This window comes from Hemiscyllium ocellatum, chromosome 5 (assembly GCF_020745735.1).
Source record: "Hemiscyllium ocellatum isolate sHemOce1 chromosome 5, sHemOce1.pat.X.cur, whole genome shotgun sequence".
NCBI lineage: Eukaryota > Metazoa > Chordata > Chondrichthyes > Orectolobiformes > Hemiscylliidae > Hemiscyllium > Hemiscyllium ocellatum.
In genome coordinates this window covers 98,246,702-98,261,570 of record NC_083405.1, presented here as the reverse complement: position 1 = coordinate 98,261,570, position 14,869 = coordinate 98,246,702, and the positions used below count along the sequence as shown (strand labels likewise).

General features: G+C 38.8%; 1 protein-coding gene across 1 annotated transcript in view; it reads left to right on the top strand.

Moving 5' to 3' along the window:
- nell3 (NELL (neural EGFL like) family member 3) overlaps window positions 1-9,199 on the top strand; it is a 50,056-nt gene extending 40,857 nt beyond the window's left edge. The window contains exons 4-5 of the mRNA XM_060825717.1: window positions 7,504-7,570; window positions 7,665-9,199. Coding sequence (XP_060681700.1) covers window positions 7,504-7,570; window positions 7,665-9,199 — 1,602 coding nt within the window. The remainder of the gene's footprint in view (window positions 1-7,503; window positions 7,571-7,664) is intronic.
- The last annotated feature ends 5,670 nt before the right edge of the window (window positions 9,200-14,869 follow it).

Sequence of the window (14,869 nt, the reverse complement as noted above, 5' to 3'; positions counted from 1 at the left end):
TCCACTTCCATTGTATTCTTTAACTGTTCAGCTTCTGTTCCCATAATAATGGACTCCCTCATTTTCCAAATGCTGGTTGTTGGATTAACTGACTTTAACGTTCTGTTTTCTGTCTCTATCTTTTCTTGAATAGTGGTGTTACATTTATGGCTTTCAGTCCATTGGGGTCTTTCAAGACTAGAGAGAATTTCAACCAATATATTTAATATCTCTGAAAAATCTTCTTTTATATAGACCATCAGGTCCACAGGACTTGTCAGACTTCAATCTATTTAGTTTTGCTAGTACATTTTCTCAAATGATTGTGATTGTTTAATTTCCTCTCTCCATTTCTTCCCAACTCCTTTTCTGCTATTCTTGGGATGCTTTTCAGGATTTCTATTATGAAGACAGAAAAAATATACTTCTGCAAAGCCTCTGCTATTTCAGTTTCCCATTTTTTTATTCCTTGCTCTTATACTCTAATGGACCAACCCTCAATGACACCCTTTATCTCCTTGTAGCATATTTGATTGCTGTTTTTGTCACATACTCCAATGCCTACCACATTTAACATTTTATTTCAATTTGATACCACTATTAACTTCCTTATTTAGCCAGGGATGATTCTTCCTTCTGTTAGAGCCTTTCCTACTCAATGGAATTTGTTTTTTTGAGTTTTATGAAATATCTCCTTAAATGTCTACCACTGCTTCTATGTATGAAATCTTTTTGACATTCAACAATGTCAGTCTTTGTATCTTTGTACTTATCTTTATTTAAGTCCATAAGACTCGATCAAACCCAAATATCCTACAAACTGAATGAGAAATTCTATCATCTTATGATTGCTCTTAACAAGCGGATCATTTACTCTGAGATCATTAATTAATCCTGTTTCATTACATATTGCCAGGCCTGAAATAAGTTGGTCCCAAACAGAACTGTTCCAAATGCACCATATGAGCTCCTCTTCTGGGCTTGTGTTTGCTAATTTCATTTGTCCAATCTATTTAAAGATTGAAACCAAAAATAATTATTGCAGTGCCTTTCTTATAAGTCCCTATTATTTCTTGATTTATACTGTGTCTGATAGTGTAACTACTCTGAAATTCTATAAACTGTTCCTTCCAGTGACTTGCTGTTTCTTATTGCCACCAGAACTACTTGTACATGTTTGAAGTTCTAAATCAAAATCTTTTCTTGCTACTATCTTGATTTTCATTTGTCACTAACAGAGCCACCACCCCTACTTTCACTTTCTTCCGACCCTTTCAATATATTCTTAAATGTCCAACTGCCGGCTGTGGTCACTTTACAGCATTATCTCTGGAATGGCTAGCATGTCAAATCCATTCATTTCTATTTGTTCCTGTTCCTATATTAATTGTACCCGTGCACATTTAGTTTCTACACTCTGTCTTTTCCTGTCACATTCTGGTTATCATTACACACATCATAACCTAGCACTACCACCTCGTTCCTCATCTTAAAATTTCAAATCTCCTTTCACATGAACTCTGCTATTTAAAATAAATTGCTCTTTTCAGCCCAATGGATGTTGGCCCTAGTGTTTTGGGTGAGGCCATCCCAACAGTAGCACTTGCTCCTTCCCTAGTACTAGTGTCGGTGTCCAATGAATTGCAACATATTTCTCCCACACTAAACTTTGAGCCACTGCTTCAACTCTTTACCTTTAGTTAGCCCATGTCAATTTGCTTGTGATTCAGGTAGTAACCCAAAGATTCAAAGATTACCTTGGTGGTTCTTCCTTTCTAATTTAGCTTCTAGCTGCATATACTCTATCAGCAGAATCTCTTTCTTAATCCTATTCATGTTGTTGGTGCCCATGTGCACTATAACAACTGGACCCTTCCCCTCCCAATGGAGTTTAGGGGTTTGTGATATAAAACCTTTTGACTTACAACTCTAATTTCTGAAATTTTGATTTATGACTGTGGGAGCCCTTAGTTGTGCCTGACCTAATTTGATGTAAATAACCAATGTTATGAATCAATTAGAATTTACTGAGTAAGATTTTATAATTACTCATCAAACAAGCAGTGAAGAGAACATGGAGGTTTCTTATTCTTCAAGACCCAGGATTTGTTGAAAGATGCCATCAATCTTCATGCCTTTCTTCTACTGTCTCTGAAGTGAGATTATGTTGAACTGTGTCCCAGAAAAATTATACCATTGAAGCCACGATCAATTGTTCCAAAAAGGATGGAGTTTCTCCTCCTTCTCTCCAATTTCAAGGGCTTCTTACTTCTTATGAGGAAATGTTTTAAATTAACTTTTTTCATAAGCTCAAGGTGAGGGTCATTTAGTGTCACCCTGAATTGAACTAGAGTCATGCAAGCTAAACAAATGCCATCTCTTATTTCCCAGCTCCTATGAGTTAACCCTTTAAATACAAAACAGTTGTGCAAACAGTGTTACATCCTGTTGTCAATAATGTCAACTGGCATAATCCATTCACTTCAGCATTCCAGTAGATAATAAAAAACAACTAAAACAATTAGGCACAATCGTTTACAGCAGAATATCAGTATGTCTTTTAAATATACAACTATTTTAATCTATCGATACTGTTAACTGATCAAACTGATTAAAATGTATCATTCTTGTTTACAGATGGCCATCAAAATCAGTTCAAGTGGCTAAATTCAACATTTTTACTTAATTCTTTAACACTGATAAATAGATCTTGAGGCACACCATGTAATTACAATAGATACAATTCCTTCAAGCCATATTCCTTGGCACCTTTATGTAAAAAAGACCAGTTTCTCATAAGCAGCACTTATAGCTAACAGCTAATTGCCTACCTAGCAGAAATTCAAACGAAACCATTTAAAATGAAAGCTAAGGCAAAAACCTGAAATCTTCCTTCAGACTAACAAACTGAAAATCCTGCAGTTGGTACCCACATACACAATGATAAGTCCTTCCCCATGACAAGTTCCTGTCTCAACCTATAGAGATGCCCTTAACTCTGATACTGGATAGGCAACACAGCCTTTGGAACTCTCATTCTCAGCTGCAGAGAATTGTATCTGCCCGCTAACTGTACTATTCCTGTCTTTGACCACATTCCTTTTTATTCCCTTGCTTGAATGGTTTCTGTACCATGATAGTGTTGGTCAGTTTGCTTAACTTCCTTAAAATCCCTGCTCTCGTCCACAGGGTTGCGAGAACCTTCAAGCTGTTGGATAATTGCAATGGCTGTACCTCCTCCATTGCTACTTTCTGGATCCTCATGCTTGCCTCAGTTACAGTCAAACACTGTTGCCCTTGACCATGACCACAAACTAAATGTACAGTAATGATCTTGTTGGGAAAAAAGCATCTTGGAAACCTTTTTCCTCCCTAATGCATTGCAGGTTGGATTGGAGCTCATCAACTTGCAGCCAAAATTCCTCAAGCAGCTAAACACTTTCGATAAATACGGTTATCGTGGACGTTATGAATGAAATAAATTAATCTTTCAAAAAAAAAACTTGTGAACTGGCTTGTGTTGGCTGCTGATCACTGTTTACCCAAGAGGAGTTAAAAATGAGCCACACAGTTTGGGACTGAAGCCATGTGTAGGCTAATCCAAGGTGTTAGGTACTGTTCCACATTATGACTGTCAATATAACAGTTATCATGCTTATATTATTCCTGGTGATAGTTTACAGTTTAAATTCAGCTTCACAATTTGTTCTGCAGATATAAAAACATTATTTCTGGGTTTCTTCTGTGCTCTATAGCTGTGATGCTATCACGCACCCCAATATTATTACCAGGCCCAGCCCCAACTCCTAACAGCAACTGGTTCAGAAACGAGGTAATTATGTCTCTGCACCTTTTCTAGCCATCACCACTGGATCCTTCTCACACAAACATAGTCCATATTAGTTCAGTGCTTCCTCCTTAAATGCACTATCTACATCCCTTGAGATTGACTAGTGTTGTGAGACCAACATCAATGTGAGTAGTGCAGGCTGCAGCGATATGTCATTTTGCTCATGGCCACTGGAGGTGTTAGCAAACTGTGTGATAAGTGAGAGCTGCCAAATTTCTAGTTTTTTTCCATTTTTTTTCATCTGAATTTGTAGTGAATTGTAGTGTCTAAAAACAATTAAAATTGCAAGCCAGTGCTGTCAAGGTGCCTTAAACTTGACAAGTAATAAACTTCCTTTGTCATAATGAAATCTACACCTGCCTGCCTGGAGTGTTCTTTGACTATTTAAGTGTGTTATCCAGTTTTGTGTCATGGGTGGAAAATACTCCCTTAACAGGTCAAAATTGGATTGATTAATTCTTCAGGCAATGTTGCCAGTTTCCTTTGAAACGGAAAGTCATTATCAGTAAAGTGTATTCCAATACTAGGCTGTTCGCCAATCCTTGCAGATTTACTTTGACCTGGAGGTGAAAGAATCTGTTAGAAATCAGGTACTTCAGAGAGAGTCAGCATGAGTTTGAGATTTGACTTCACTGACAGCCCTGTATCAAGATGTTTTACAGGCTTGAGGATAAAAGCAGGATAGTTGCACCGTGACATTGCTTTCATTCATAAGGTTAAACCCATCTGAAAGGATCAACAATCCGTCTGGCCTACCTTTTGAATCCAAGGACTAGGAGGTTTTAACTCCGGGCCATACTTGCACATGCCGTTGATGCCTCACACCAAGTGTCGTAAGAATAATGTCTCTGCCAGGAGGAGGAAATAAATATTGGGGTGGAGGTAGTGACATCCATCCTCAGGGGCACTAAAAAAGGTTCCCAGCAAGGTACAAAATGATTTGGGGGGAAAAGGAGGCATGATCACTGAAGGGTTCCTTTCAATTTGCACACCATCCTGACTTGGAAGTATATGACAATTCCTTCATTGTCACTGATTGAAAATCTTGAAACTCTGTTACAGGCAGGGACAAGAGAAACTCACACCCTTGTACCCTTACCCTTTCAGTCTATAACCAATGTGTTTTGGGAAAGGAAAATGTATATGTTTCTCAACTCCTGACCGTGTGCTTATTTATTAAACCAGTAGGAAGCTTTAATGAGTTTAAAGAGGATTGTTTATTCATATGTTCATCCTGAAAATCCAGTGCTATGTCAGTTGTTCAGCACTTGCTTAGCTGCAAATACTCAAGAGAAAAAAATGTCAGAAAGGGTGATGTAATAAAAAATTGTAACAAAAAGTAAGTTATCGTTATACCTTTGGCTCATCATATGAATAATCAATCATTGCAAGTCTGTTGACGAGAGCATTTTTACTCCTAAAGGGTTAGTCTCGATTACATTAGTCACAGGTGTATATTCAAATTATCACTGGATTCTTTTGAAGATATGGACTTTTCTAGCAAGTTCAGAGGTTGAATACTTGTGGTCTTCTTACCAAGAGGTTGTTTCTTTAAGATCGAGGAGCAGGTTGAGAAAATTTGAAGATGCAACATTTTAAAAAGTTAGGCCATTTCTGCTGCTGATGATCCTGCAGTTGGTGTTTTGTATAAACTGACACACTTCTCTCTGTTTTTCCTTCTCTCCCCCTCTACAGTCACATGATCAATTGCTAATGTCCGCGCAGATCAATTTCAATGCCCAAAGCCATTGCTAGGCAATAAAGGATTGCCATTCACACTAAGTCATGATGAACTGGCTTCTAAAGGCATCATTTACTAAATATTGTGCTCTGAGACGGTGGATCACGGAATTTATAGATTTTGAGTTACAGGAAAGCGCAAGGAAAACACAAACATAAATCACATTGATTGCTTTCCTTTGGGTATGTCCATTGAAGGGACTGGCCCCCACATAACGTTGTCCGACCAGAACCATTCTTGTCACCTGAGGCAGAAATTTTGCCTGACCTTTGGCAGTCATCCTAACAGCTCTGTTGAAATTCACTTTTAAATAAAAGACAGTTTGAGGAGATTGTATGCTGAATGCTGTCCGAGATTAAACCTATAATTTGGATATACCTTTACAGGGAATCACATCCATTTGTAACAGCACTCTAGGTAGAACAGCATCAAATGGATTGCAGAATTTTAAGAAGGTGGCACATGTCCAGCTTCCTGACAGCAGTTCAGGATGGACAATAAATGTTGGCCTTGCCCAAATGCCATGAAAGAATTTAAAAACCAGGGTGCAAACCCTGAGGTAGGTGCAGCCCAATGTATCCCTATGGACACACAGAATGTTCTTGCTTCAGAAGTAATCGCCTGTACTTCCTGAATCTTTGCTGTTTGCAGTTTTCACCAGCAGGGGTTTGAAAACTATATAGCCTAGGGTTGAAATGGTGTACACATAGGGTTGTTGGGATGCAACTTTATCACTGAAATGAGCTCATAGTTCTGGGGCAGGGAGCATTCCCATACCTAAATGTGGGCAGATTAAGATGGGAATACAGCTCCGATATCTTCTTGTCATTGTAATCCTACCCTTACCAAGGTCTGCAGTATTTCCACTCCTAAAATTGGCACAATATTGTTTGCAAATTAAGTTTGTAAATTGTTTGTAAATAAATCCTGATGAAGGACTCCGGCCCAAAATGTTGATTTTCCTGCTCCTCGGATGCTGCTTGACCTGCTGTGCTTTTCCAGCAACACACTCTCAACTCTGATCTCCAGCATCTGCAGACCTCACTGTCTCCTGTTTGTGAATTAAGACCGATAAGCGCTTAATTTGGTTAGGCGTTCCCCCATTAAAGAATGTGCCCCCCCCCCCACCACCTCAGTACTTTTCAATGATGGAACCCATATGTACAGAATGGAGAAGGTGAAGTTGGGATTTAAGTACCTAAGAAGTTGGCTCAAATGTCTCTAGTAACAGAAGCATTGGACACTGTTTTAAGGTAAATTTACAGAGGCAACGTGAGGAAAAAATTGTTTTCTCAATGATGCATTATCTGAAATGATGGTGGAAGGAGGTTCATTATTGATATTTAAAAGGAAATTGCATTAGTAATTGATTTTAAAAGAATTACAGGTCTGTGTTGAAACCTCAGTAGAGTGGGACTAATTTGTTTTCAGCTCTTTCAGCATGTTGGATAGCATGGTGTACTCTCTGCTGGACCTACTTTTAATTTGGGATCCTCTTCAATGCCTGAGTGACCTTAGAATGATTTATAAGTACTTGCATGACCATGATTCATTAATGCAATGCTGCTGTTTAAGGTTCCTGCAAAAGTTGGCATTTATTTAACTAATATCAAAATACTGTAAAATCTGAAATAAAACAGAACATGCTGGAGAAACTCAGCAGGTCTGACCACAGCTAAAAAGGAGTCCTATCAGATTTGAGACGTTAACTCAGTTTCCGTCTCTACAAATACTGCCAGGCCTGCTAAGTTTCAGTAACACTTTTTATTTTTACAAACTTGAATAACTTTGGCTCATGCTATTGCAGGAAGCATGTTTCTTATCTCCATAAATCCATGAAAGCATCTCATGGAATTTCACAGCATTGATAAGATCATTGTGTGAAACTACTTGCAGAGATAATGACTGACTATACATCTTGCCTTCAATTCAGGACAAAGATGAGTGTCTGGAGTCAGCTGATCTTTGTGGCGATCAGATAAAATGTCTTAACACTCCAGGTAGGTCCAGATAATTTCTGTTCATCGCAAAGTGACAAGTGTGAAACCTGGTCAAGGGCATTTCAGCCAGTCTCTTTTCTGCTGTTTTGAACAGGTGGATTCCGGTGTCTGGGCATTGCTGACTGGGATGCAGCCTCAGGATTTTGTGGGCATGACTACTTCTTCAATAAAGAAATGCAAGAATGCCAGGCCTGTTCATTGTGTCATGAAGGCATGGTAGCTTTCCAGTGCTCCCTGCAGAGTGATACTGTTTGCATCCAGTCACCTGAAAATCATCTCTCGGAATCATGGTCGACAAACACCGAAGCTCCGTCGCTAAAATCCGGACAAAGCACAGTTCACTTGGGCTTGAAACTCCCCTTAAAGGGAAAGCCCCAGACTGGCCTGGTTACCAGTGAGGACGGCAGGCTGGTCTTCAGGCAGCACGGACTGATCTGGATTGATTACAATTTTGCTGTCAGACACGACTGCAGGAACTTTCTCCAAGTTTCATTAAGACTGAACAAGGAGGAAGAGGAGGAGAAAGGTTGTGATCTCAGTGGTGTCCGTGTTGAACAACCCGAGGGGAAATACTATCAAAGCAGCAGTGTGAGTGGCTCAGCTGAGGTGGAGCCGAGCCACATGCTCCAAATCTTCATGAAAAGCCCCAATCAGTTCTGCAACCAAAGCAATGACCTTAACTTCTATCCCCTTCAGAACCCATTCAGTTTTTTCTGGTTATCACATGACACAGGAGCAGTGGCCATGAGTGCACACATGGCAAGCTCTGTTCACTACCAGACCAACTATCGGCCTGTCTTCAAGGTCATTTCCATCTCGGATCCCTACATGATCACTTTGTTCCACGATGGCAGGGCTGTGAGATTTACTGAGCAAGGGGTCATAAAATTTGTGTATCACCAGGCTCTATATGCAATGGGTCACACGTGCATTTGTGAAGGCTTTACATTACTTTCCTATATTAACAGGAATGGGACGAATGAAGAGTTAATGCAAGTTTATAAATCTGGTGTCAACTACCGGGATACTTCCATTTCTGCCTCTGGAGCTGCTATGGTAAATGGCGGAGACACCATCAGCTTTCAGATCCACTCTCCTGCACAATGCAGTGTGCGTTACTTTGGTGACTCTTCTGGGATCAGTGTTTTCAGCCTGATTTGGATCCCTTCAGCAATTTCATCAGCTCTTTCCCTTTCAGTTTCGGCATCTGCATTACCGACAGGAGCAGTGAGGAATAAGTTGCTCAGCTTCCAGGGTGTTTCGCCAGTGGTAGAACAGAATCAGATTGTGCTGGTGACTTCTGGGCAGTTTGCATGCAAGTATGTCCTGTTCCGGCAGAGTGGAGTGGCCAGCCTTGCATTCAATATCAAACTGATTCATTCTTGTGATATCGTCAAAGTCACTCTGAACCAATTACAGAACAACCACGTTCAGCCATCCGTTGTTTCACGCCAAATTGGGGGTCAGATGCCTGCAGGTAGCCAATGGACTAGCATCGGTCTGAGTGCTTCATTTGCTGTTCAGAATGGCACAATGGCTGCCATTTCCCTGGACTGTGTGCGAGGACGGATTAATCAGATTTCACACAGGCATGGGACTCACCTTTCTGTTTTATGGATTTCATCCTGAGTTATTGAATGAAGAGTTTCAGATAATGGACTCCTGTTGTAGATTTTGCAGTTCATTACGGTGGTCTTTGAAGTGGGGGGGATCTATAATTGAAAACAGTGCAACCAATAGAAATGTTGTTCACCCCTGCCTTCCAATAACACCTCACCACCAAGGCTGTGCAAGAAGCTAGATAAATGGAAAGAAGTGGAAAACAAAAAACAAAAATCCAAACTGACTCTGTGCACACTGCAAGATTTCTAATGGTCATTATAACTGCTGCTTTATGGAGCGTTGTCTTGGATCCAACATTGCAATGCAGTAAATAGTTCCTCTAGTAGAATCTCATCGTCTATGATTGAACATTATCTGGTGATTGTGTAATGTGGTTTACTATCACAATATGACAAGAATGTGGCTTCTATGTAAGCAAACTTTTGCCTTATCATTTTCAGCTCCTCTCTGACCAAAGTTTTATTTAAACTTCAGTTCAAAGTTTTAACCACGATCACCACCCTGATACCATTCATTAGTAAAGCTTAAACAGATAGAAGGTAATTGAATACGAAGATGTTTTTGATTTAACATCTTCTTTTGCATTTCAGTCACTTAACAAACTGTAACTAGCTGCCAGAACCTGAAAAAAACTGAAATCTTACATTCTAAGCAGCAGTTTTGAGATTGGTGCTAATGGATACTGATTATCTCATTTTGGATAATCTATAAGCAGCGAGTGGTGTCGACTGTGCTTCAATTGTTTCTCATCCTTTATAGATGGGAGATGACCCCTGGTGCTGTGCTGAAATTCTCAGCTACTGGGTAAAAAATACAGTTTCTACCTCTTCAAGTGCTAGCAATAAAAACAATTGACCACAGACTGAAAAGAATTTATGGCAATATAAGTGATGTTTCATCCTCTGCTGTAAGCAACGTTCTAAACCCAGCTATAGCCTGTCCATAGGGATATTTTTGCATTACTATTTATCCCTGATGTGTTTTGCAGATTGTCATTTGTTTGGCACTTCGCTCTCTACCAAATATTCTGTGGGAAAATTAATTTCAGTTGGCACTGCCAACTGATCACTCTCATAGAGGAAAAAATCTGATTACTATATGGAGCAAAATTTAGTGTGTGATCTCTTTGAATATATTTAGTCTTGCTGCAGATAGCAAGTCAGGGTGATTTTTCACAGCAACACATCGACATGTATAAGAAGTCAGTGGAAACCAGAACTATAAGCTTATTGGTTTTGTGATTAATCTCGTAGTTTCCATTACTTGCTGTAGGGTGTGAAAGGAAAGTAATTTTTTTTAAAGCTATCCACAAAAGGCTGGATGTGTGTTGGTTTTGAAATTTTCTGTCTGCATATTAGTTTATTTGTATGTTTATTGTGTCCATTTACAGCTTCCTTGTTCATTTTCTTTAATGAATTTGTCAGTTCATACTAAATTAAAAAGTAGAACATGGAAACAAATAAATATGCTTAGTGCTAATATCCACATGGTGTACTCTCAAGATCATAGTTAACACAGGTGCTGGTGAGATGAAAATGTAATTACAGACAATTACCAGGAAGGTGCCCTGGAAAGGGGGATATAACAATGAAACTTTTTCCAAATGGATTTTCATTTTGGTTGCCACTGAGCCTAAGCACGAAATAAGTTAGTGCACATGTATTTTAGTTAAGACCACATTTAATGTAATTATATTATCTATTAAAGCTAAAAAGAATCATATGCATGTTTCCATTTAAAATCCTTTGCCTAAAGTGAGCAGTGAATGTTTGATAACATTTAAAGGTGCCTTTTTTTCCATTTTTTAAATGAACTATATATGATGTGTCAAAAAACAATGTCACTGTTACCAAATGACAAGTATAACCTGTTTATACCTATTTATAACATCGACACCGTAGCTTAAACAATATATTGTAACAAAAGGATTTTAAAATGTTTTATTATTTTCAGATATTTGTAATGCTTTGCTATAATAAAATATTATAAGCATCAAAAGTGTCAGCAAGGAAATATTTTGATGGACCTTTATCACTTATTGGGGTGATTGTCAGGGCAGCCTTAAACTATGTACACACCCGTGATTGACTTCTCCACAGAACAAGGGTTCAAGTCAAAAATATAAATTTATTCAATCATTTATCCTGTTTTTCCTTGCCTAGTTTAGGAATTAATTTATTACTTTCCATTCACTTCTTCATGCTTTCATTTCCAAGTGTTGTTTTCCCTCTTCTTACTGTGTTTATAAAAAATGAAGAGTGGAATATATTCACCTCCCAAAGGTTTTGGCCCACTTGCATTGCGACCACCATCTAAGCTAGGAGCTTGGATGAATAGAGTGGATTATTTTTGAGGCAATCACTTCCTGAAATTATAGTTCCCGTAGAGAAAAGACACTTGCTGCTGTTGAATCCTACTTTCGGTAAAACTACCTATGATCTTTGACAAGGACACATTCTAAGCCTCCCAACCCTTTGGTTCTTTTGTATCAAATGGCGAAACAAGAGCAACTTGTATTTATATAACAGCTTTAACTTGATAAAACAGCCCAGGGAACTTGGTAGGATCATTTGTGAGCACAGAACCACATAAGATATAACCGTAGATGGCCAGTGAGAAGTATTAAGGAGTGTCTGAAATGAGGATGGGAAGGTTTCATGAGGGAATGCTGGTAGTTGGCTTCTAAGTAGGTAATGGCACCGTCACTAATAGGTGGAGTGATTAGTAAGAATGCTCAAGAGGCCAGAATTAGCAGAGTAGGGATATCTGCGATGTGGAGTCTGAGGAAATTATAGAGGTGGAGGATGGTGGCGTCATGGATTTGAAAACAAGGAAAAGAATTTTAAAATCCATTAGATTAACTTTGAAAAAAAAAAGAGAGATTTAACAGCAGTCACTATTGATTCTCACCATAGCATTCTTTGGTCTGTGTTAAATCTAACAAAACTTTAAACCTAATTTTTAAAAATATTAGGAATATATTACTTATTGCACTGAGGAAATCTAACCACTATTACTGAATAACCATACACAACCTTGGATCAAGACTGTATTTGGTAAAGAAGTAAAGCCAGTGTGAAGGTAGATTTAAGCTAACATTTCTGAGAGTTCATGTTAATATTTTATAGAGACCATAAATCATAGATTTCAATGATGCATTTTCTCATATCTGCGGCTGCTCTGAATGTTTCCTCCCAAATATATAAAAATTAAATAAGCACATTTCTGGAGAAATGACCCCGTAAGTACTCAGTTATAAGTAATGAGTAACTTCCTCTGTCCAATATTTTTGGAAAATCAACTTTAAAAGCTATATTTAGAAATGTTTCTCATTTTATTACATTTAACACAGATCAAATTCTCCCTCACAGTGATGGATTTCCTTGGTAATATGTGGATATAGTGCCTGCTGTTAAAACCTCACTTTTGTTTTAGTTACCTAACGATGATAGGTTTGATTTGATTTACTATTGTCACATTTATAGTTGCAGTGAAAAGTGTTGTTTTATGTGCTTTACAGGCAGATCATATTCTGTAAGTGCATCCGAGTGCAGAATACAATGTTGTAGCTGCTGAGGTGTGGAGGGAGATCAACATTAACATTAAAGGGGTCCATTCAAAAGTCTGATAACAACAGGGAGGAAGCTGTTCTTGAGTCTAATTTTACATTTGTACAAAGTTTTGATTGATTACCCTTTTAGGTGTCGAAGACTGTTAACCATCACATGGGAACTGCACAACTGAACATTTGGTTCACAGAAATCTGAATAGGTGTTCAACCACTTGTTAAATTAAAATCAGGTGTTCAGACACTTAAACTGCAGATGTGTTTCAGCAGCATCTAGTGCTTGCCAGTAACATCATGTTTACCAATTATAGCCTTTTCACTTGTAGTAGGTTGAAGTAAGATATTTGTTAGCTTTTACTTTTCGCATTTGGGATATTTTTTCGCATCAACCTGTTCAGGGATCTTATTACATATCGCTGGAGCAGGTGGGACATGAGCCAATGTCTCCCAGTCCAGGATATGGACACTACCACTGCACCACTCAAGCCTCCTTAGGGAAACAGTTATGTCTTTCATAAATGCAAGCGAGCTGTGACAAATAGTACATGATAAAAACAGAATGAACTGAGACAAAATGCTTCATTCAAATTCCATCCAAAAAGCAGAGGGTGACTGAGTATAAAATACTTACTTCTCTATTCGAGTTAATCACGCAATCATCTTGCTAGAGGCTCCAGGCCACTCATTTATCTTCTAGTAGGATATGGATCAATTCATTAACACATATTAGGGAATGGGAGCCTCAATTATTTTCCTTTAATGCTATGGCACCACATTACTGTAGCAGGTAGGACTTCCAGTTGTCTTGCAACATAGACATTCCCGAAGAAGAGTTATGGCTGAAATGTTGGATGTCTCCACCTCCTGATGCTGCCTGATTTGCTGTGTTCTCCCAGTCTCCTGCTTGTCTACGTTGGATTCCACATTTGCATTTTTTTTTGTCTCTGACATAAGCTGGCAACTCTGTAATCCTTTTGTAAGATCGCCATCACAATTTTTCACAGCAGGAAGGGGTAATTTTTGAGATTGTTGATTCCATATTCACCCAGGTTGTTATATACGATCTGGACCAAGAGGCTAGAGGACCTTCGCTGTGACCTTCTGTGATGATGCTGCTCCTTTAACAAGGTTATGTTGTACTTGATTTTTTTTCCCTGGCATTTGTAAAAACACAGGTTCTGAAAAGTATGGACTTGGATGGGTTTTAGGGCCAATTTCATGAGAGCTAACAGATACTGTCTCAGACAAAAGACTTTCAAGTTACAAAAAACTTGTTCAATGAAAGGGGCGTGGCCAGTTCTCCCAGCTTGGCGTTTCTCTGGTTTGGTTTGCTCTGGCCATTCATTGAAAGCAGTCAAGCAGTTAAAGAAGCTGCTGGACCCAAAGAAGTGGGTCCAGGCTAATCCTCCTCCTCCTCTCTCTCTCTGACATCTCTCCTGTAAGACCCAGTTTGATTTTTCCATTTTGTGCCAAGGAGTGTTTATGGCAATTGTTGCAAGTATTTGGAACAGCATAATTAAGTTGGGATGATTTGTTGGGTTTTTTGGTTATTTGGTATTCTTTTCTCTTTTGTTCTTGTTTCATTGGGTAACCTTGTAAATAAATTCTGTTTTGTTTAAAACTAAATGGTTTGATCAGTTGCATCATTCCTGGAATAACTGCGTTACTCCTGCTTAAAACAACTGGGAAAGTTAGGGCCTGGGTCATTTTCTTGAAATGTTTTGATTGGTCTGGCCTGGCCCATAACACAACACATCCAGCAGTTTGTTGGGTGTCATCTTGCACTGGAGCTGGATTCCTCATCATGGATACCATCCTCACCACCAAAGACACAGAATCACACTTTCTACTGACCGCAAAAGGGAATCATAAACCGAATTGCAATGGATAAGTGACCATATACCTTCCAAGAGCGGTGGAAATAAAGGTAGAGTGAGAAGTCAATTTATGTCTTGAATTTAAAATGAAGATCCTGCCTCCACAGTTGCATTGTACAAAGTAATTTTTGTTCATGGGTGTTGCTGGCTTGATCAATATTTATTGCTGATTCATAATTGCCCTGGCGAAGGTGGTGGTGGGGAGCTGTCTATTTTGATCACTGCAGTCTT